A 24411-nucleotide genomic window follows, 5' to 3' on the forward strand; every position below is an offset into this window, starting at 1 on the left:
GACACTCACCAAGTATGGCATCACTGCCCCACTCATTGTGTACAAACGAGTTCATTCTCTCACATCCTTTCTGTTCATCTATCTTTTCGTTATTTTCTCCCCTTCTCGTGGATCTCCTTTTATTTCATCCGACACTTTTCCACCCGTTCGCCGTTTTCCCAGAGAAGCCAGCATCCATTGAGATAGTAATGGAGAGCAAACCTCCCCCAGAATCCACATGGGATGTTTTGTGCACGAGTTTTCCTCTTTTTCACGCGCTAATACGTACACAAATGAAAACGTTGCTGCGGATAAGAGATTTTTGCAGTCTTGCAGAGGACAACCAGTTCCGATTGAAAACAGCTTTCTGTTGCAATGTTCCGCCGCGTTGTGAATTTTTAAACTTCAAGTTTGTGCGCAAAATGAGACCCCAAAACGGTACCTTTTGGGAAATACGACTGGTGTAAAACAGGAAACGTGATGCAAATTGGGTGTCAATATTGGAAAAATGTCACCAATCATCAGCGGTCGGTGTAAGAGTGCCAACCAGTTGTTGGCCAATGGTTCCAACGGAGGCCAAAAATATCCTCCCGTGCAACACATTAGCGTTTGGACGTGAATGAGATGAAGTGAAAAATTTGGGGAAAAAAGTATCAAACTTTAGAAGTGCGACGTACGAAAATAGGTTGTCAAAATTATTTCCTGCGTATTTTTCGGTTTTCCCCCCAAGAGACAAGCCCCCGTTTTTCCTTCTGCTTCTTCTGTTGGCGAGGTGGGTGTCTGATTGTGTGGGTAGGAGCTCGTACTCGTTGGTGAGTGTGCGGTTCCCTTCCGGAGTATATTTCGCGGCTTGTTTACTAGTTGAAAGAAAGTCGCAGCCTGTTGAAATTCGGTGTTCCTTGCTCTCCGGTTGTCGTTCTCTTCTCCGGCTTGCTTCCACGAAACAAACCAAAAAAAATCATCGCGTGTCGCATACCTTGGCTGGCCGAAGCAACAACATAAGCAATACAAACCACCTTTTCTCAGTACTGTGTCAGAGATGAGAACGGACGGACGACCTGTGGACGTGGTTTGGTTTCTGGTCGGTAGTAGTAGAACACAACGCGTGCTCATCAACGACGACTGCGGTGACATTGATCAGGGAGGTGGTGGCGGCGGTGGGACAAGAAGTTTTGAATTTTCGAACCAGCGACGGCTTGGGGCATCAGAAAGAGTGATGATTCTTGGCTGCAGTACACATCATCATCATCACCCGGCTCAGTCTGCCAGCTGAGCTGAACGGCTCAGGTTGTTGAGATCGGGTAGCGCTTCGAGCCACGAGATTGTCCCTAGACCTATCGCAATATCCTGTCCTCGTCCTGATATGGCAACCAGTGATGGTGCGTCCGTACCGAACGGGAATCTCCCAACCATTTGTGATGAAGTTAGTGATAGTTTAGAAGCAGTGAATCCTGAGGGGGTGACACAATTCAAGGCAAAGTTGGTGTCTTTTCTCGGTGACCTGCATACTCCCGATCATCCTTGGGATGTGGTGCTGTTTGAGGGATACGGTAGGGGTTTGATTGCGACTCGTGATATCGCTGCAAATGAGTTAATCTTCATGGATCGGCCCATACTGATGGGTCCCCGAGTCAACGACAGCGATGTGATATTCTGCTCCAACTGTTGCAAGGTGCAGAAAAAATTAACGCTTTGTAGCGGAGGCTGTCGTCTGCCAGTGTGTGCCGAGTGTGACGTTAGCACGAACCCCGAAGGACTCCATTCAGCTGAATGCAAAATGATCACCTCGTGGCAACCCAAGGATTCGGAGCGCTACAGTAAAGTCATCCATCACGCTCTTACCTCTCTTCGATCACTGCTGCTCAACGAAACCGAACGGTCTATTGTTCTCAATATGGAAGGACATCCACCTCGCAAAGGTATGATCACCGAAATAGAAATGCTCCTAAAGGATGAGATCTTCAGCAACTTTCCCGAGAGCAGCACAAGCTTGGGCTTCTTAAGCCAGATCGTGAATGTGCTTAACACCAACGCGTTCGAGATGAACCGAATTGTGCAGGATCAGGAGAACAACGATCATGAGATCGTCCAGCGCGGGCTGTATATTCTGGGTGCACTGATGAACCACTGCTGTCTGCCCAATATCCGGTACATGTTCGACGAGCAGCAGACCATGCATTGCTACGCCTCGAAGCCCATCCGCAAGGGGGAGCAGATTTTCAACAACTATTCGAAGGTCCTGTGGGGAACCCAGCATCGGATCATTCATCTGCGCTTTTCGAAGAACTTTACGTGCGATTGCAGCCGTTGCCGGGATCCTACGGTGAGTTGATATAGGTGGTTTTGTTTGTTGTTGGATCGTTGAAGATACAAAGCAATAAACAATGGAATAAATGAGTGATAAACAGGGGATAGACATAAGGATCTAAACACGCAAAATTATGTCAATGTTCAAATAGTCATAACTTTGTGAAAAATATACTTATGCAGCCATTCCATGCCAACCCGATTAGTGATTCTTAGATTTTCGTCAAACGTGATAATTTTGTTCTTTATCGTAAAACATTAAACCCGTATTTTTTTTATTAGGGTGCTCATTCCCATTTTAGGATGATCCGAAAAATATTTTTTTCCAGTTTTTCCCAAACCGATTTAGATGATCGACGTATCAAATTGAAGCCAATGAGCTAGTCTCATATCATATCTCAAAAACGAAAAAAAGCCTCTCTGATATCGAGATATGTTATGTAAAAAATCCTCAGCTTTCCAGAAAAACTATAAAAAAAATATAGCGCCCTATAATCCAAAGCCATGAAAACAGTAAAAAACGACTACAAACAATGATTACGAAAATAAAATTCTTTTTTTTGCAAGTTCAATGTCCTAATAAGCTAATAAGACTAGCTCATTGGCTTCAATTTGATATGTCGCTCATCTAAATCGGTTCAGTGGTTTAAAAGTTATGAGTTTTTGAAAAAAGTGATTCTTGGGAAAAGTGGAAAAAAAACTGATTTTTCGGACCACCCTAAAATGGGAACCCTTATAAAAAAATTAAAAAATACGGGTCTAATGTTTTGCGATGAAGAAAAAAAATGTAAAAATTAAAAAATACTGGTCTAATTTTTTGCGACAAAGAACAAATTTACCACTTTTGACGAAAATGTGAGAACCACTATATCGGTTTGGCATGGAATGGCTGTATGAAGATGCAAATAGTTGTATTTGATGGGAAAGTGCCTGGCTGGGTAAATCACCCGCTCTATGGAAAACATAGTCAAAATTTCCTATTTGATACCCTATAATCAAATAGGAAATTTTGACTATTTTTTCGAACCCCTGTGAGGTTCACCCTAGGATCTATAGTAAAAAACATTCTTTTCAATATTTTGCACGTCATTCTCGATAGTTTCGAGATAAAAATTTGAAAAAATACTGAAGTGCATCTTACTATGGTGTATCGAGAAAAATCATCAAAAAATATTTTATCAAAAATTTAAGTACTAAAAAAATCTTGAAATATTAAAAATATTTTTTTCGGAGATTTAGAGATTCAGTACTACAGGCAAACCATCTATGTGCGGGGTATAGGGACCGCACAAAAAAATCGCATATAAAAAAATCGCATATGAAAAAATCGCATATAAAAAAATCGAGCAAAACTTTACAGTAACTTTAAAAAATCGTGTTGGGTACACAATTTGGAAAAAACTTTTTTTGTGCGGTAGATAGGGACCGCATAAAAAAAGTTTCCATCATCAAAATAGCTCACGTCCATATAGAAAATTTAAAAATGGGTTCAAGATAGTAAAACTATTTTCAACGAACTTTGTGGAACATCGATTTTTTATGAATTTTCAAAACTTCGAATTTTTGTACGTTAACAATCATTTTTAGTCACAAATAATGAATTTAGATGTGATTTAAAACAAAAAAGCTCTTTATCAATCTCTTTCTAAATGCACCCATTCTCGAGATATTTAAAAATATATTTTTAATTTATTGTATTTTTTATAGTAAAAAGGGTCTTTTAAAAGGGGGAATTTGCCTATCATTTTCAATAACTTTTCCAATTACATCATTATGGTAAAAATATATGTTTAGATGTTACGTTAAAAAACATTTGAAGACAAGTGGGTTAATACAAAATTTAGCATCTTGTATTAATTTTTAAAATTTTCTACATGATTTCTATTTTATATGAAAAAAAAAATAAAAAATAAACAAACACATTTATAAACTAAAAAAAGAAAATGCAAAGAAAATTAGAAAAGTTTTTTTTTCAAATATCTCGAGAATGGCTGCATTTAGAATAAGATTGACAAAGAGCTTTTTTTTTAATTTTAAGTCACATCAGGATTAATAATTTGTGGCTAAAAATGATTTTTAACATACAGTAATTCGAAGTTTCGAAAATAAGATGTTCCACAAATTTCGTCAAAAATAGGTTTATCATATTGGACTCATTTTTTTAAATGTTCTACATGCTTTTGTTTTATATGAAAAATTAAAAAAAAATTAAAACTACATATATAATTAAAAAAAATAATTAAAATTGAAATACACAATCAATTAGAATTTTTTTTTTCAAATATCTCGGCTGCATTTAGAAGGAGACCAATAATGAGCTTTTTTATTTTCTTTTATCCCATTTATTTATTTAAGGCTTATTAGCATTTCAGCTGTAACAGAGCCGAATTTTAATCGTGTACATGTCACATGGTTATCATATCTATAATTAGCACATTACACAGTTGCCGTTCGCCAGTATTCCTTCTATACCATTACATATGGTACATTCACACAGTAGCCATTTAGGCGTAAGAGTATTCTGTCTGTTCTTCCATTATCCAGTTGGACCACAGGACAGCGGACATATTTGTCACTTCAAATATGTCGAATTTCGTACCAACGAGAGTGTTTTTGCGGGAAGCGTTACTTCATTACTTCAATATGAAGAAAAAAACTGCGGAAAGTCGTCGTCAAAAATTGGATCGATTCGTGGTTATCCGGCCAAACCGGCCGATTATTTCCGCAAAGGGATCCATGAATTGCCAGTAAGATGGGAAAAAGTTGCGACTAGCGATGAGCAATACTTTGAATATTAAATTTGTAACCATTTTTGCAGAATAAAGCATTAATTTTTGAAAAAAAAAACGAAAACTTACTAAAGCAAACTAATCTTACGTGCCGTACGTACGTGCCGGTACCTACCGGTATTATGTTCCACAAAGTTTGTCAAAAATAGTTTTATCTCCTTGTACCCATTTTTAAAGTTTTCTACATGACTTTATGAGAAAAAATAAAAATAAAAAACATTAAATTATATATTTTAGATATTGCAAGTTAAAGTTTTTTTTTGTAAATAAAAAAAGGACTAACTTTTTTTCTCAGTGTATATTTTTTTCACGGTTGGACATCAATACTCTGCAACTCTTTCTAAGACACTATTACGATAGGACTCATTGATTTTTAGATATAAATTATCAAAGATTTCTCTTACTAAAATCGATATTCTTTTTTCAAAAGATACACTTGAGTCAAACAATTCCTAAATGCTGTGGAAAACTCAGATTTTCTCCAGCCCAAACGGATTACAAACTTTAATCCGAATCAAAAATACTCATGTTTTGTCATTTGTCGATTTCATTTGAAATTGGTCTATTTCTAAGTACGAAAATTAAACGGCAAAAATGTGATGGTATATGGTAATGAAGAATGTTCAGAAGCACTTCACGCACTCTCTTCGGCTTTGATTCCACGAAGTTCCGACAGGTGCTGACTGGAATATGATATGGCCAAGCTTCCTGGAGTATGCTTCATTTATTGATATAGCCCTGTGGACTCGTGGACTCTTCAACAATCTGCCATATGTATTCTATCTGCTTTAGATCGGAGAATTGGCCTGGACATAACGTTAAATCAGTTTTATTATCCTGACACCACGTTGCCCCGTTAACATGTTTAATGTATTTTATAAACTGTCATTTTAACGACTTTTCCCATTTTGGATGAGGTTTGATTCCTTTTTCCATAATCTCAGAACAACTCCGAACCAGGAGAAACCTTTTGAAACTATGATATTCTCTCCTTAATTATTGAAATTTTTGGGTTGTGTATTGTGGTTTAAAAACAGTGTCAATAAGACGCAGAATCGGGCATTGCAGTTCAACCAGAACATGGCATGATTTTTTCTCAAAAAAGACGTATTTGAAATATTTTTTTTTCAAACTGTATATACTGCCGTTCTACGCATAGTTGTCCCATGTTCCAAAATCAGCAACTGAGAGAAACGCAATCAACGTTTTCTAGCATATTGGACTACCAGAAGCTTTAAGCATTTCAGTTCAACAATACACCGGGTTATTGTCAGAGCTGCAATTTGTCATTGTCTTCTTCTTCTTGAATGGCGTTAACGTTCCCTGTGGAACTTTTGCCGCCTCAACGTATGCATTAACTAGCGTCATTCCAAATAACACGCCTTGAATGTATTCCGAGGGGCAAGCTCTTGAATACGCGTGACCACAGTGCAAATCGAAGGAAATTTCTTTGACGAAAAATCCTCCGGCCAGAACAGGAATCGAACCCGAACACCCGGCATGATAATGTGAGACGCTAACCACTCGGCCACGGGTGCACTAATTTGTCATTGTCACTGCTTATATTTGGGCTACTATGACGACCATTACAACATTACCACCAGACGACGTGCAACAAAATATAAACCGACAAAACAAAATCCTCACTCTTCAATGCTAAATAGTTTGTCAGAGTGTGTTGACGAATAAAGCATGTTGCAAGTCAGTGCTCTATGATCGTGAAGACGGGAAATACCATGTCACTTGATGTAATGGAAGTTTACACGTATACGAGGGTGCATTTGGTTACGGTGGGCTACCTAAATACCATTGTTATATAAAATACTAAAACTTCGAGGACTAAAACTAAACGGACTTTCAAATACGTGAATTTGGATTTCAACGAATTCATTATTCCAGCATGTAGAGATTTTTCATGCTTCGGTCAATTATATATTCCGTTGCCTAAATGATTTGGTATCGCTCGCACGTTATCGCGTGTTCGACGTAGTATTTACTTCAATAAATATAAGAAACAACAACCGGAATGAAAATCGAACCTTTGCTCGATGAAGATAAAATGCAATCTGCGACAATCATCAATTCGTTGCTGACAATTTTACCGCCTACTTGGTCGGTCAAAACGTATTGTCGAAGCTCAGTGAATATGGTCGAGTTTCGAACGACATAGCATGCGCTGCCATAACTGTTTCGCAAATAGTGACGTCAGTCGTTGTATTTATCTTTTATTGCCCACCGCATCCGTGTAAAAATGCTATTTTCAAGAAGTAATTTATCAATTAAAAATGTACATTTTTGTAAAGCTTCCGCTGAATATCAAGCTAATGTGATAGCGTGGAGTGAATATTTATGAAATCACGGCGAAAAAGAAGGATACAAGTGATATTTCCAAATGCCGTTTTCACTCCCCCACGTTCATAGAAACAAATGAAGTTTCATTATTTTACCGTTATAAAGTCGATGTTTCGAAGGCTCTCAGTGTCGGTGTGTATGTTGTGAGATAATAATCACTAATTAATTAAAATTTTCCCGAAAATGTTACTGCTTTCCATAACTAAGCATACGACTGCTCTCTGGACCTTTTTACCACATGAATAATCAAAATAAGTCACAATATAATTGTCATCTGTTAAAAAACAACCAGTTGAATGATTGCATGAGAATTTTGGCACAAATTATCATGCAATCGTGAGTACTTTCAACATTGTTTTGTTTCTTCCATATACATTCCATATTGAATGCAAATAATTACGGCACGATATTTTGCTTGCCAATGCAGATACACTTCGCCTACTGCTTCACCTTTATATGTACCTTATCGGTGTTGCATCGTACTCCGTCAGTCACCATTTGACCAAGATTTTTGTCAGTAGGAAGTGACTAACGCGGCTCGTCAGTTGTCAGTGACATTGATGAAAAAATGCAACTCTGGTTGTTGTCTAATGTAGGGGTTTCCAGATTTTTTTTATGGCAGAGCACTTTTTATAGCAAGAAAAAAAATTGACGGAGCACCTGCATTTTTTGATCAATAAAACAAATCTTATTTGCCTTGCCATTACCCAACAGGAAACAACTCTATTTCGGTTACGCATCTCAGTTACACGACATCTGACCCGGAGTGAACAAGATAAATCACCATATGCCCAGTGAAATTAAATTGAAGAATGTTTTTCTCAAAGAGGGTTTTCAAGTGGGAGCATTTGCTATAACTTCGCGGAGCACAAATTTCCCGCGGAGTACCATTTGAAAACCCCTGGTCTAATGAAATGTGAAAAGTTCCCCTCACTTGAATCAATCAAGCTTGAGTATAATTTTAAAAATTCACGGTGAGACCGTTATGCCTATAATATCAACATGGGACAATTGAACTTGATGTTGTTTTATGAAATACTGGGAACAAACGAAAATGTTTTCCGAAAGATTATGCATCTTCGTTTTATGAAGAAGGGAATGATCTGCATCACCTTTGCAGAATATAAACCTCATTATTATTAGGCCTTCGCCAACAATGTGTACAGGTGTTCTGCTAATTCTTTTTAAATTTTTTTGAGAATTAGTTCGTTTTTCCAAACCAGAAATGAGTGCATTAGCCCTGCTGAAAGCGTGGCATAAAATTCTTGTACTTGAACCAATTTATTAATTATTTAATTACAAAAAATACATGGCGGAACAGTTATGCCTAGACAATCAACATGGGACAATTTAGCCTGATGTTATTTTTTGAAAGCTGGGAACAAACAATAATTTTTTTTGTGTTTTCTTCCAGAAGATTTGGTATAAAAAAATCGTTTTATGAAGAAAAGTTAAAATTGTCAAAAAGTAACATGGGACAACTATGCGTAGAACGGCAGTATAATCGAGTCCAAAATTGTATATAATCGAATCACATATAATCGAGTCTGTATATAAAGGGTGTGTCACATCAAATTGCATCACGGAAAAAACGCTGTAGAAATTCGCCCAGTAGACCGATCCTTTTGAAAATTTTAGACAGTAAAATAAAAACTATTAAACAACTTTTGGCATTTTCTTTTTATTCATACTTCGAGCCCAAGCCCGTATGCTCGTACTTTTCTCTTTACCCCGTCCATAAGGTTCTGTACAACGTCAGGTTGTAGTTTTTTTTGAACAAAAATCCATTTTCTCTTGAAGTCCGCCTCCGATTTGACAACTTTTGGGTTCTTCCGGAGGGCCTGCTTCATAATCGTCCAATATTTCTCTATTGGGCGAAGCTCCGGCGCGTTGGGCGGGTTCATTTCCTTTGGCACGAAGGTGACCCCGTTGGCTTCGTACCACTCCAACACGTCCTTTGAATAGTGGCACGAAGCGAGATTCGGCCAGAAAATGGTCGGGCCCTCGTGCAGCTTCAATAGTGGTAGTAAGCGCTTCTGTATGCACTCCTTAAGGTAAACTTGCCCGTTTACCGTGCCGGTCATCACGAATGTACTTTTTGGCAAACTTGGATAGTTTCTGCTTGCGAATCTCCTCCGGAACGCTAAATTTGTCCTCTGCAGAGAAGAACAACAGGCCCGGCAGCTGACGAAAGTCCGCTTTGACGTAGGTTTCGTCGTCCATTACCAGGCAATGCGGCTTCGTCAGCATTTCGGTGTACAGCTTCCGGGCTCGCGTCTTCCCCACCATGTTTTGCCTTTCGTCGCGGTTAGGAGCCTTCTGAAGGCTCTCCCTCCCGCTGCTTGGACCGCTGGACGAATGAACTTGACAAATTCAGCTTATTGGCGACATCCCGGACCGAACTTCTTGGATCACGTCCAAACTGCTTAACTACGCGCTTGTGATCTTTTTCACTGACGGAGCATCCATTTTTGCCGTTCTTCACCTTCCGGTCGATGGTTAGGTTCTCGAAGTATCGTTTTAGTACTCTGCTGACCGTGGATTGGACGATTCCCAGCATCTTACCGATGTCCCGATGTGACAACTCCGGATTCTCGAAATGAGTGCGCAGGAATAATTCACGACGCTCTTTTTCGTCCGACGACATTTTTCCAAATTTACGAAAAATTGACAGTGAAGCATGGCCAACGTGATCTATACACTCTTATCTGATTATAAGCGAAAGCTGAAGATATAATTCCTAAAAATTAAATTTCTACAGCGTTTTTTCCGTGATGCAATTTGATGTGACACATCCTTTAATCGAGTCCGACCTGTATTAGGTGACGAAAAAATCGTATCATCCCGAGTAAAACCTGATGCACTTTATTGAAATTGAGAACAAAATTCACGCCACTTGTTATTAGAAGATCAACTAGGATAGGAGTGAGTAGATTCGTAATTTATACTAAACAACCCAAAATTCACTGGAACTTCGCAGAACTTAATAACTAGTCGTTTTTCGCGTAATTAATATTCAACTTTTACTCCTATCCTATGCTTATTGAAGTTTACGTATTCTATCCAGAGCAATGTATGGAATATACCCGGAAGCGTATCTTGATCGCTATTTTAAAAACGCACACCTCTGTTATTTCCTTGCTGGGAAAACTGTTACCACTTATCGTTGGTAGCAAAAACGGAAAACATAATGCGAACCTTAGTTTCACCTATTCCTCTTTCGATCGTCCCAAGCTGGACTGCAGTTGCAACGGCTGAAACGACTCGCAATAAATACTCCCTCTCCTTCTCCTTCCAAATCGTTTGGAAAACTAGTGAAAATGGTACACAGAAGCCGCTCAGCCAGCAGGATCACGTACTGCACCGAAGCGTACCACATTGCAGAGTTCTAATGGCAACTACAAATTACAATCCTACAAAATTAATGACCTGTTTCGTTCCGCATCATCGTACCGAACGGTAATAAGGGTGGCGGAGTTTGCGAAGAAATGTTGTAGCCAAACAATACGAGACCTTTATGGATAGATTATTCTTTTAGGCAAGTGGTTTACTAATTCTAGAATTTAGTTTTCACGTGAACAACTATTGATTAGTTTTGAGTAGTTGAAAGGTGTAAGGAAAAACTTTCAACTTGAATAGATTCATTTTCCATTCTCGCGCTGTCTGTTCATTTCTTGACAGGCTCAAATGACGATAACTTCCATGGCGGCACCACGACGAGCCCGAGCTAGCGTCTCATCTTCCAAATGCTCAAGGAAGGCAGACAGCGGATGGCACCAGAGAACGAAAGACGAACGGCTAGAAATATATATATATTTTCTCCTCTCCGTTCCCAACTTGGTCTTGGCTATAGCATCGCACGTTCGGCATCATTTACATTCTGAGGCGCAAAGGCGACGAAATTGTCTCCGATTGGCATCCGAATCGATACACTTGGCGACGATCGAAGGACTTGGTTCGAAGAAAAAAAAAAAAAAAGAAAAATGGTGTGATCCAAATCACATGATTAGTTTCTAGCTGCTAGATGCACCCATTTTTTCAATAACCGACCTCCCACGGATTGATAAATTTAGTTTTCCCGGGAGAGGTCTTCCGCGAATCGACCAATTGGATTTGATTAATGCATTTTAATGAACGAAACTGTTCCGCATAAAGATTCGACTTACAACGGTCGACATCTCCGTCACGGTGTGGAAACTGTTCGCAACAAACGGGAGGACAGTGACGGACGATCCGATGTGTTTGAGTGACAGTTCGTCGCCTTGTTCCTTATCTCGGATGCGGCTGGTGGATTGCTGTAATTATCCGTTTCAGGTTTGAAAGAATCAACTCGTTCTCAGTAATTCAATTTTTGTAGGCACGTTTTCCTCATGAGCTGGGTGACATTGGACATTGTGATGATTGAAATTTGTTCTCATTTCGAAATTCAATCAACAACTGTAACATTCCAAGAACATAAATGCCCCCCATTCAGCACATTTGCTTCCGAAGTAAGGTAAATGATTTTGGTTTGTCCAGTCGAAAATATGATCATGGTTTGCCCACTTTTTTGAATGCTCTAATTCAGCGCTCCTGTGTCAAATAACCCAGCAAACATTAAATCGCATAACAAGCGTATATATAACATCATATGCCCTAAAATTTGGTTGGCATATAATGCGCCTAACTGGCATATGCATGCAAAAGTGGAGGCCATATACATACATGGCAAATGCTTACCGAATTTGTTTGGATGAATATGCAACTTTGACCGGCTATAGTAGCGACTTTTGCCATACTCATATACCATTTATTACAGGAATAGGAAAAAAACAAATGGCGCAAAATATTTTCGTGAAATGTTTATTATAGCCTCACGAATCGCCATTTTTTTTTATATGAGTATTTATGTTTGTAGAAATAATAATTGTTTGATTGACTTGTGTTGGTAGTGGAATATGAATGTTTGAAATGGCACAGATTGATGTTTGGTGAAAACTGCTCCGATGTGGGTTCGAACTCCGGTCGTCTGGATTATCATCCACCAGCTATCTCGCGCGGCTATCTGAAATTTAATTCAACAGCGGTTAATACTTTCGAGTGCATCAGCATTTCATTGACATTTCAATATGATGTAATATGTTCTTTATTAGGATCTAATATGATTCACTGTTTCATGATTTTCTTCAGCATGCAACACGATTCACTACAGTACTGAATCGATTTAAATTATACGCTTATACGACACACAAACTGCATCAGCGTAATATACGCATATGATGCGGCTTAAATATATTTTACGACAATGTGCATCATAAAATTGATGTTTATTATACCGAATTGCGACTTAATTTGATAATGGTATTTAAAATCGAGTTTTTACATTTAATGCGATTCCAAATATACACGATACATACTTTGATTGATATTATATGCGATTATGATTTATTCGGATTTCTTGTAAGACTTGGCACGTGCAAAATTATACGATTTAATGTTTGCTGGGAAGGCCTTCGAATGTTTCGAAACATATAAATGAAATTGCCTTTTACATGATTTATAGTAGTTTGATAGTATATTTTTACGAAATCACATGTTTTAAAGGATTATAAAATACACCTTCTTTTTGTGTCAATGCGCCCCGCATTCGAGCTAACTTTTAATCGATCACCAGATGATTATTTGGCACTTATTCAGACCTTTTCTGGATTACAACACTTATAAATATTGTAAACATCATGCTTGCTCACCATTTGTATCGGATTTACATAGCTAAACCATTAAATTAACGCATTTTGATGAACTCAATTCTGATCATGAGTTGTCCAATTCAATAATGTTGTTTTGTCCACATGATTTCTATGGCAACCGCTTGGCGCGCTGCAGTTTGTTTATGTTTGTTTATGGTGTGCTTCGCGCATAGCAGAAGTATGGTTTTTCTGTGTTGATTGTGTTGAGGTGAACACTTCTAAAATGCCCAAGAAAAGGCAATATTCTGAAGAAAGCCTAAATTATGAATGAATCAATATGATGATAGTAAACTCCAGCAATGATAAATGCAACATCTAATTGTGAATTCGAATGTTTTCATTCAAAAATGGAGAATTCTAAAACCGGACAAACCATGATCATTTTTTTGGGCAAACCATGATCAGAGGTGGTCAAACCATGATCATAATTCTTCTTTAAGGAAAATCGTTAAAAAACATAAAAATTTGAATAATTACAACACCTTATGGTTGTATTAGCAACTAGAGACTTGGGGCTTTTCAACAAACCCAAACTCGTATCGATTATGTGTGATTTTCATGAAGAAAAATCGATTTGCATTTACTAGTTGCGTAAAAACACCCCAAATTGGACAAACCAAGATCATTTACCCTAATTAGTGAATTCATGAAAATAAAAATACCGTCTTTATCGAGCGTTAGGTTAGTCTCACGGCCACAGCTTATCCCGCTCATCGTTTCGTTTTTCGTTCCTAAACAAAGCACAAATCATGTTGTTAAACCTACTGGTCATGGTGGCGCTGGTTGGTGGTGGCTAACACCCAAAAGAACGCCTTAAACGCTCTGCTACTGCTACTGGTGCAATGCGGAACACACCAAGCGCACCGGAGCCAACGACAGAATGGACACAACACGTCGTGTCGTGGATTCCCTGCCCTGGGATAGGCTCCACTATTTCACGCCCGGCTCAGTGTGTGTGTCCAGCCGGCCCACCCCCAAACGAAACACTCGGCGAGTGAGGTAATCCTTATGCATTTTTAATGCTTTTCCTCCAGTGGGTATTAGCTAGGTGGAGACGTGTGGTGTGAGGTGAATTTTAATGCTAATGTGGAGATTGTTTCGTGTTGATAATAAAGGCGGTCGAGGCTGGAACCGGTCATATGAGGAACCTGTATTTTAGGAACAGCGGACTCATACAAGAATGATAATGTAGTGCAAAGGACGCCTTTATTTTGAAATATCTTTCGATGATTCTTCATTAAAGATAGAATTCTGTTTTCTTGTTTTAAATTTTCGATGTCATGAATTTCCCGCATAGTAACTCTAAACTGAATGAAAAGTTAAAAAAAATCAAATTGGAGGTCGTAGCTGTTGTATTTTAATATTTTATAACACCAGCACAACTTTGAAGAACAATTCATAGTCCTTCCGAAACAGTGAATATGTCTTCAAGGACTAACAAGTTATTCAAAAGATTCGATGAATATTTGAACAGGTCTTATTTTGTTCACCAGTAAATATTAAACTGACATAGGAATTCTGGTTCAAAAACATTTTTACTTCATTTTTCGGCAGTGTGTTTTACTGTTCGAATCAACTTACTCACACCTATTCTGTAATTCGATCGATTCGAAATATTTCGAACGACTTGATTAAATTCCAGTCTGTATTTCGTTCGAGTTGTTTTTGCATTTCGTTCGATCTGGTTCTCTTCGAACATTAAATGGGAAAAACGTTCGAAATAGGGAAAGCGAAATTAGAACTCGAACGAAATAATTATTTCGAACGGAATTTGAAACATTTTGAAGAGCTTGTATTTGCTCCATAGAATGTTCCAGTAAAGTCTTCTACTTGAAATGTACATCGTATTTCGTAATAAAAAAAAATATCAATCGAATCGATAGGCGCTTTTGGAAACTTGATTAAATTTTGTCATTTTGTTGTTTTAGCGAAAAAGAACGATTTTTCACCCGAATGTGCCGAATACTCGAATCGAGAAGGAAAAATTTCGACAAATCAGATTATTCGGTTTTTATTCCAATATCCCGATAATAGATAAGATCAAATCAAAACGAGCTACAAAAATACGCAGTAAAATGAAAAATAGTTATGAGGAAATTTTAAAGATTTCCCTAATTCATTTTTAAGAAATTAGTGTATGCAAAATTAAAATGCCGTATTTTTTCCTTTCCGTATTGCTCCTTAAGGCTAAGAAATCATTTAGAAGTAAAAACGGGCTTTGGAATATTTTTTCAAAGATGAAGCAGGTAATTTTAACATTCAAATATAAAGCATAAATGCATAAATGCCTCCGAGGTGATAGTTCAGACGACATACATTTGCCCGGTTATTTTTTTCTATGAAATATATCATTAGTATTTCAAAGCAAAAATTGTCCGGGCAAACGTATGCCGCTCTAACTAAAGGATCATCTCCTGTGTATCAAACCAACTGGGCAATAGGTGGAACACAGGTTGGGATCATTTTAATGACACTCATCAGAATTAAATATAAAAATACCTTCTAATGGAATATAGTTGTAAATAGTACATTCGATAAATGTCGTCATATTCTGGTTGATGTTATTTTTGCTTGGAGATTCCTTAAAAACTAACGTTTTACTAATGTTTCTCAACAGAAGAAAGTTTGCAGAGCATGTCAATTGCGAGAATATACACTCAAGAATGATACGAGTAAAACAGTAAACGAGTACATACATAGTAATATTTCGAAGAAATCTTGTAAAGGTGTTGCATTTCTCTGGCATAAAAAGTATTTATGTCTCATAGTTTCTTTTTTTATACAAAGTTTTTCAATAAAATATACCAAGCGATATTTTCTCCTTGGTATTATAGCTATAACGGTAACGGCTCCGGTTGCCTTACATACGTCCACGGGTGATTTTATATTTGTGCCATAACTACATTTATTCCACCCTTCCAATCAACAAAACATTAATATAGCACAATGGTAACAATTTCAATCTACACTTGGTAACACAGAAAAACTAACAATATGTGCGTGTGCAAGAACCTACAAGCGCTCTCCACCAGGATGGAACGACACGAAAATCGATACTCTGTATCAATTAATCACCTTGTATTTGATGTTGTGAACCGAATCGCTGCACGATTTCATTCGCAACATGACCAACTATCAAGCCTTCAAAGAGATGATGACCGCTCTCTGGCAGGAGTAAGACTGGTTGATAGAAATCGAAATTTCTGATTTACGCTCAGACCGTATGAGTAAGTTGCCATCGGGCGGAGCTTAAATTGCAATATTTACTCTCCTCACAGTGTCCATGGAACATACATTGCATTTGAGAGCGAACTGATACATAGTTAAAATATACAGGAACAAATGCATGAGGGAATGCCCTTATTAAATGCCTTTGATAATAGTCGTTGATTGGCGGTTGGCTGGAATAAGACTATGTGCTAGAATTGCGAATCATTCCATTTATACCGAATAAGTTATCAACGGGAGGAGCTCAAGTTGCAATATTTCCTCCATCCACTTTGTCCATAGAACGAACGCTGGGTTCGATTCGCAGTGGTATATGGATATCGTAACTCGCAGATGCATAAATAGAACCTTATTAACAGCACAGGTAGGTAAGCATACAATTGTGCAGAAAAAATGTATGGGAAATGAGAATGATTCGCATTTTCGTTAATTTTTTACCATGTACGGATTAGGGAATCGTAATGTATAGCATATTTAACAAAACATAAAAAAAATCCGACTCGATTGGTATGCAAATCGTCAACATCTGTTCGATACAAAAATAGTTATTAACGTTAACTTCATTTCATGAAAACGTGACAGGTAAAAAAATTTTTGTGGAAAAATAATTTTAATTTTTTTAAATATTTTTTTTTCAGTGTAATATTCGAAAATTTGTTTTATGTTTTCAAATAGGAAAAAAGTTTTGTGAGATTCATTCTTTGACTAAGGTTTTATAGTTTTTTAGATAGAAATATTTATATGGAATTTAGATAGATAACCACACTTTTTGCGCAATTCTCAGGAAAAATATTTTTTATGTTGTTTGAAATGCATCCATTGAAAATTCAGTATACAATGGCAAATTTATTCTACTAGTGGCCAATGATTCTAAAAGTACTTCGATGTTTATTTCTAAAAAATATTTATTATTTTCATTAAATATTATTCTAATCTATTTAATCTAACTTTTAAAATTGTGACATCATAATCATTTTTAGGCATCCGTGCCTGTTCATTATTTGAACAAATATTAACTCATTTATTCGAATACTGAAACCTATATTTTGTATCCCATACAATCCCGTTAAACGTAGTTCTACATTAAAACGGTTCCATTCGGTTATGCTAAGCTAACAATGCCAACAAGCCTCGATTAAATGAACGAGAGCGGAAAACAAATTGAACTCATATTTTGCATATATGTCACAGATTCCTTGTAAACATATTTGGATTTGAGCTACTTCTATGGCAGTTAAAATTCTTTGAGATAAAAACAAATCTCAGAAAAACTGTTCAACTTAGCCTTAAACTGTGGTGCTAACTCTTTCGTCGCCCAGCGCGATTCGGTCAAGTTTATTGCGGGGCCCAAATTCAATTGTCGGTGCGCTAGAGAAAAAAGCGGGCAACGATAATAATGAATTCGGGCTCGATTTAGTACTACTTTTCTGTTGAATCCGAATGAAATCAACCGACTGCTAATTAGAAAACTTATAAAAATAATGTTTCAGCCAATTGTACAGTGTTGCCAATGATAACAAAAAATGAAATTCAACCGAACGTACTTGCTCTTATATTCTATATTCGATGACGATGAATAACTACAATATTCAATATTCAATCTACAATATGGAATATTCTGTTCAATCGACTGCGAAGATTCTGTGAATACAATTTTTTGAAAGTAAGATCAATAATTTTAATTACGCCCTTTTTTTTTTAATAATCAATCAGTCGTAATTGAAATTGGTCATATAATAATGAAAATTGTAATTTTAGTTAGTTTTCATCACTTGAACCGAGTTTCAAAAAAACGTCAGAGGGTTGGGTCAGCAGCCGACTCATTTGGGGTGGAATTGCTCTATACAAGAGCTGTATGAATGAAAGTAATTGGCCATTTTGAATTTGGATTTTTCATGATCTAATGTGTTCTACTAGTTAAGCCTTATCATTTGATATTCATATTGATGGGGTTTTAAAAAAAAATATCGCCATTTTGGTTTTGCATTTTCACAAATTACTATGTTCTACTAGTCAAGTCCTATCGTTTGATAGACATATTGATAAATTGAAAAAAATGTCACTATTTTGTGATGGCGGCCATTTTGGATTTGCATTTTTCATAAATAACTGTGTTCTACTAGTCAATCCCCTTCATTTGATACCCATATTGATGGGGGTTTGATAAAAAATGTAGTCCGCCATTTTGTAGCCATCTTGGATTTTCAAGGTCATGGAATACGCAGTTTTATAACGACAGCAGAGATAAAGACGTGTTCCAAATTTCAGATCAATCGGCCAACATGAAAGAGGTTAAATTTCTATTGATGTGGCACAACCCTACAGATGAACATACAAACATAATTACATAATTACCCAGGTTAGATATACCTTGAATGGAAATATAATTATTTTACTCATTTATTTTTAATTTTTTAATAATCATTCTATACTGTTCACATCGAACAGGTGACCAATTTATTACTATGAGGGCGGGAAGGATCCCCCATCCACGTCATTGAATGTTTCTGATACTGAACCACCTCCAGGAGAACAGGAGGATGAAGCAGACTTTGAGGAGGAAAATTCTGTGCATGAAGTAGAAAGTTCCGAAGTTGAGGAAATTGATGAAAACCAAAATTTTTGTCCTAAAGAATACCCAGAGGGCTCCAAAGCTCCATTCATTGTATACTTTAGACGAAATTAATGTCATTCGCATCTCAAAAGAACTAACGCAGAATTTGTCCGATGCCGAGCTTACTCGGATGGGGCCAGACAAATTACGAGTTGTCGTCTCCAGCAGAACCCGAGCGAATAAAATAACGGGCTGTGATCGCTTTGCGATTGAGTATCGCGTATACGTACCCTGTAGCAACGTTGAAATAGACGGTGTAATAAATGAAAAGGGTTTGACTCGAAAAGAGGTACTCGATGTTGTCGGTCGCTTCAAGAACTCCTCACTTAAAACTGTGAAGATTCTTGCATGCGATCGTCTTAAAATTGTGTCACTTGAAAATGACAAAAGAGTTCTCAGAGTAAAGAGTAAGACTAATCACACAGGTCTTTCCTGTTGACCGATTGGTCTGTAGTTTGGAACACACCTTTATCTTTTATAAACTGCGTATTTCATGATCTTGAAAATTCATGATTTTGTAGCGGCTGCCATTCTGGATTCACATTTTTCCCCAATAGTTGTTTGTATTCTACTAGTCAAGCCCTTTCATTTGATACCCATATTGATGAGGTTTTGAAAACAAAAATATATATTTCATTTTGTCATCTTGTAGTGGCGGACATATCGAATTTCCATTTTTCATGGATAACTGTTCTACTAGTCAATCCCTTTCATTTGAAACCCATATTGATGGGGTTTAGAGAAAATATTTAATCCGCCATTTTGTTGCGGCTGCCATCTTGGATTTACATTTTTCACAAATAACTGTATTCAAGCCCTTTCATCTGATTTTGGATTATGAAAGTGGACATCTTTTGGATATCTTTTGAAAAAACAATAAATAGTTGAATTAACAAACATTTTTGTACCAAACGTGCTTCCATTAAGTCCCGCTACTTATGGCACACCCCTTAATAAGTGTTACAAATATCAATAAATAATTTCTCTCAAAGAAATGCTACTGACAACATGTGGCCGGAATTAAAAGCAAAAGTGCCGGAATGCAAGTTATGATTAAAAAAGTGTCTGGATTTAAAATCACGACCCGATGAATGAAATTTCAAATTTCGACCAAATATAACATGATTTTGTGGAATTTTGTGATTCATAATTTAGATGGAAGCATTCTAATTCTATAGGAACGCTAATTTTTCATGCTATGATATGTGTATTTTTTAGTAGTTGAAGTTATTATCGTAAGCGCTTAAGGTGAAGGTGGAAGCTAGCCACTAATGGCGCTCATTTCTTTCATCTCCCTCCCTCACCCCTCGCCCGAAAATCAATAATTTTGCGAAACAGTGTGAAGAAAAGGATCGTTTTCGCACACATCCCATCAAGTACTATCAACCAAACTCTAATCGATTGCTCACAAGATATTAAATTTTCATCTGCTGTCGCACTGTATAGTAAAAACGTCGGAAAACTCGAGCAAGTGCTCTGAAAGTTAAATTTTCATTTTTAAATCTTCGGCAATGGTTTTGTTTGTATTGGTGAAAGCATCGTTATTTTTTCGACACTGATGCCGGGCAACATCATTGAAACAGCTATCAAAACCACTCAATAAAATGTTATTCCTGAGTCATAGCGTTTCATGTCATGAAAATCAATAGAATGAAATTGTGTTGATATCAATACAATTATTATTTTTACGTTTAATGGGTCTATAATGTAAGTTTTAGCAACTTTAACATTGGGTAAGAAAATTGTATTGCAGATCTCGGAACACTGCCACGGCTGCCTATGCTTTCAAAAACAATAAACGGAAAAGTATTACATTCAATCAAAATGTCTCGGCCAACGAAGAGAAGGGTTAAGGCTCTCCAACGTGAATATGTGAAAACAATACGACCAACGAAGGAAAATATTAAGGAATTATCAGCATCGAGTTGCTATGCGGAAGAACTTGTTAATATCAATAGAGCCCCTATTCGCATGTGTTATAAATTTGCTCATGTTACGCTCGCGTATAATCAGAATTTTACTTCATATGTAAATGCACCTTTTATATATATTTATGTTTGCGATTGTTCATCGGAACATATCGTGCATACATTTAACTTCAGTATTGAATTGTTATTTTTTTTCAAATGTATTCAAAGACTCGTCTCAATGAAGCGCCACACATTCTGATAATTTACTGATCTATTTACATGTGCTTTGCTCTTCTCTCACAAACACTATTACCCCATTTTTACACGTGGGTTTACCTATACTACTACAATGGCTAGCACCTCCACCTTAAGCGTCCGGATTTCGACGCATTACTGTATTGTAGTAAAACATGTGGTTTCTCCATTAAAAGCGAATCGAATAATTAAGACTTCGGTGCAGAATACCGTCCGCTGACGATGGGGACGCTTGGTTATTTGCTGTACTATAAGGAGAACGCACGGTGGCTTGTGGATAATAGATTAAAAATTGTTCGTCTGTTTTTCCTTGCTGCATAGAGGCGAATGAACTGAAAAGTTTGAAGCATCTTTGAAACAAAGAATGGAATGGAATTTCCTCGCTCCCAACCTAATCTGTAGGTGTGTGGGTATAGTGAACTCCTCGTTCAATTCTTTTGAGCTTGAGGAAATAGAATGAAATGCTCGGCTTACACATGTTTTCACGGTTTACCGAGCGCTGCAGGTAACTCTGGCAGCCGTGGCGGCAGCCCATCATTGAGCGTGTGTTGTGTTATTCTAATTCAAAGCGGTCGGTCACTATCGGCTGAGCGGAAGACGAATGGGGAGCCCAGGAAAAATAATAATAAAAAAAACAGCACGAAATAACACAGCACGTCACGCACAACTTATTTCGCTAATGACCTTCTGACTCTCTGTTGTGTGCGGGGTGGCCATTCCGCTCGACGCCAGGCTAGTGTTTCTTAGTTTTACTGCTGTTGCTTCCGAGCCCTATTCATCGGGGGTTGGCGAAATAAATATCCTTTCAAACGGGCCACAGGGGAAGTGCGTGTGCGCGGGTCAGGGGTTGCGATAATTTCATTAGTGTCTTTGTAGCTTTTTGCAACAAATGTGTAATCATTTTTGTGTTTCTTTGTTGCTTTTAATGTGTTTCCCCAGGAGCTCGGCACCTACCTCGGATCGCTGAAGTGTGTCCGCGGGGAGAAGTGCCCTAGCGGACGGCTGGTTTCGCTGAACCCACTGAAGGCTTCCTCGTCCTGGCAGTGTGACGCGTGTGGCCTCACAATGGACAACGCCAGGATCAGCCGGATTCAGGAAATCGCCGGACGGATGATTCTCAACAAGGCGGTTAAAGAGGACGCTGACTATATCGTGGAGTATCTCAACGACCATGCGACCAAGTTTCTGCTGTCGAGCAATCAGTTCATGGTGGAATTGAAACTACAGGCTATCCGGAAGATACAGAACGATTCCGCGTTGGCGCTACAACTTGAGAAGGAGAAATATTGCGAGGAGATTTTGGCTATCCTGGCGAAGTTGGAGTACGGAGAGAGTTACCTGAAAGGGATGCTGTGTTACGAGCTTTTCAATGCGCTGTTGGCGATTTCAAGGAGCCGAAATGAAGTACCCGAGGTGAGTGAACATTGTCTACGATGTTTTGAAATTAGTAGACTGAATTCCAACATTATCTTGTAGTGTTTCCTGGATAGAACAACGCTCCATCACCTGCAGACCGCTGTGGTAATTCTTGGACGCAGTGGTAATCGGCCCCGAGATTTGGACCAACTTGCTCAAAACTACGACTTCAACTTTTGACAAACGGCTCAATGAAAACAATAATGAAACAAAGCCAATCGCGCTAGCGATTGAATAAAAGGTTGTGCTTCTGTAGGCGCATTACGTCGCTACGAACTGTTGTTGGCGATCACCGGACGGTTGTTTATACCCCGAAAGCACATGCAATCAAACGCACCCAATAAATATTCGCGCACTAAGCAATTTTTGCGAACAACTGTCAACTGAAATTCGAACTTTGGGAAGATATTGAAACGTGAGGAGGTGAAACAAAGGGCCACATTCACCAGATAGTTGACGCACAAAGACTGGCACTGAAGGCGCGTGATTTGCTTTACACCTTCCACTTGTTTTTTGCTTCTTTTTGATATAAACTTTTTCCACACTCTTTTTCCGAGCCTTGCTCTTAAAGCACATTCGAATTTGTACTTGCACGAAATATCCATTTAAAAATCAAGGCTAGACGCCAATTTATATACATAATCAAACCAATTTTAAACCGAGCGCTCGCTAGGGTGTAGGTTGTTTGTAATTGAACGAGTGCGAGTGGCGCACTTTTACCATTTGTTATTAATGAAGTGAAGAGATAAAACACCGACAGACAGGTATATATTTAAATATCAAGCAAAGAGATGAGATAAAGGAAAACTCAAGACGCTAAATATTGACGCGCTATTTACTCTTATTCTATAAGATACGACCAGGAACAAAAACAGATTTTCATTCACGGTTTTACAGACGATGTAAATATGCGTATAACGAAAACTCTTTTTCTCTATTTTTACAAATGCATTCATGGAAAAGCTAGGCAAAAAGATACAGAATAAAATTGAATTTGATAAACAGCTTGAATAAAGTATACACTTTAAAGTCGTACGAAGCTGTTTAATTGGGGATAAACACGCGGGAAGTCATTCAAATTGCTATGCGAGCACCTGTTTCTGTGTTTATAATCTGTTGCTTTTACCATCGGCACTCTCTTTGTTTTTCCCTCTCTCTCTACCAATACACGAACATCTGTCACTTCTCTCTACGTGAACCGTGGTGAGCCACTCAGAGAGTCAGAATGTGGTTCACTACTAAAAAATTGAGACCCTCGATGCGTAATGGAAGCAGTGATGCCAGATGTGTAGACATGCCTTCATATTGAATTATTGTTACACTAGATTTTGAAGTTATTACATTAGATAATATTTTAAAGACATTTTAATACAACAGTAAAACACTTGATTCTGGAAAATATAAACTAGGCAGTTTTTCTTTCATTTTGATTTTATCTTTTCGGATATTTTTTTCAGAATTCGAGCTTTAACACTCATATTCCTTTTATACAGATACTATATATCCATATTCATTGCCGGTTCCTGATTCCCTGCCTCTTGCTTTTCCGGAGAACCGCATATTTAGAGGGTAGAAAATTTCTTGAAAGGGAGTTTTGGATACTTGGTAATGAAATAAGTCTCATACTACATAATGGCTGTAATCGAGTATTTATTTAACTTCAAAATTCGAAATTTCAAGATTTCGGCTTTAATTTATTTCTCTATCCTACTGCATTCTTCCGTCCTTCAGCATTCTCTGATCCACATTGAGCGCTAATATTGAGACACCCTTCAAGTCGAACGATTATCTGTGTTATGTACACAAAACTACATCAAAAAGCACTGCATCCC

General features: G+C 37.7%; 1 protein-coding gene across 1 annotated transcript; it reads left to right on the plus strand.

Moving 5' to 3' along the window:
* The first annotated feature begins 212 nt into the window (after nt 1–212).
* Nucleotides 213–23984, plus strand: LOC129762684 (SET domain-containing protein SmydA-8). Its single transcript, XM_055761168.1, has 3 exons — nt 213–2302; nt 22103–22576; nt 22640–23984. The coding sequence occupies exons 1-3, from the start codon at nt 1343–1345 to the stop codon at nt 22757–22759; spliced, it is 1554 nt and encodes a 517-aa protein (XP_055617143.1). The 5' UTR covers nt 213–1342; the 3' UTR covers nt 22760–23984.
* The last annotated feature ends 427 nt before the right edge of the window (nt 23985–24411 follow it).

Source organism: Toxorhynchites rutilus, chromosome 1 (assembly GCF_029784135.1).
Source record: "Toxorhynchites rutilus septentrionalis strain SRP chromosome 1, ASM2978413v1, whole genome shotgun sequence".
In the NCBI taxonomy this organism is placed as follows: Eukaryota; Metazoa; Arthropoda; class Insecta; order Diptera; family Culicidae; genus Toxorhynchites; species Toxorhynchites rutilus.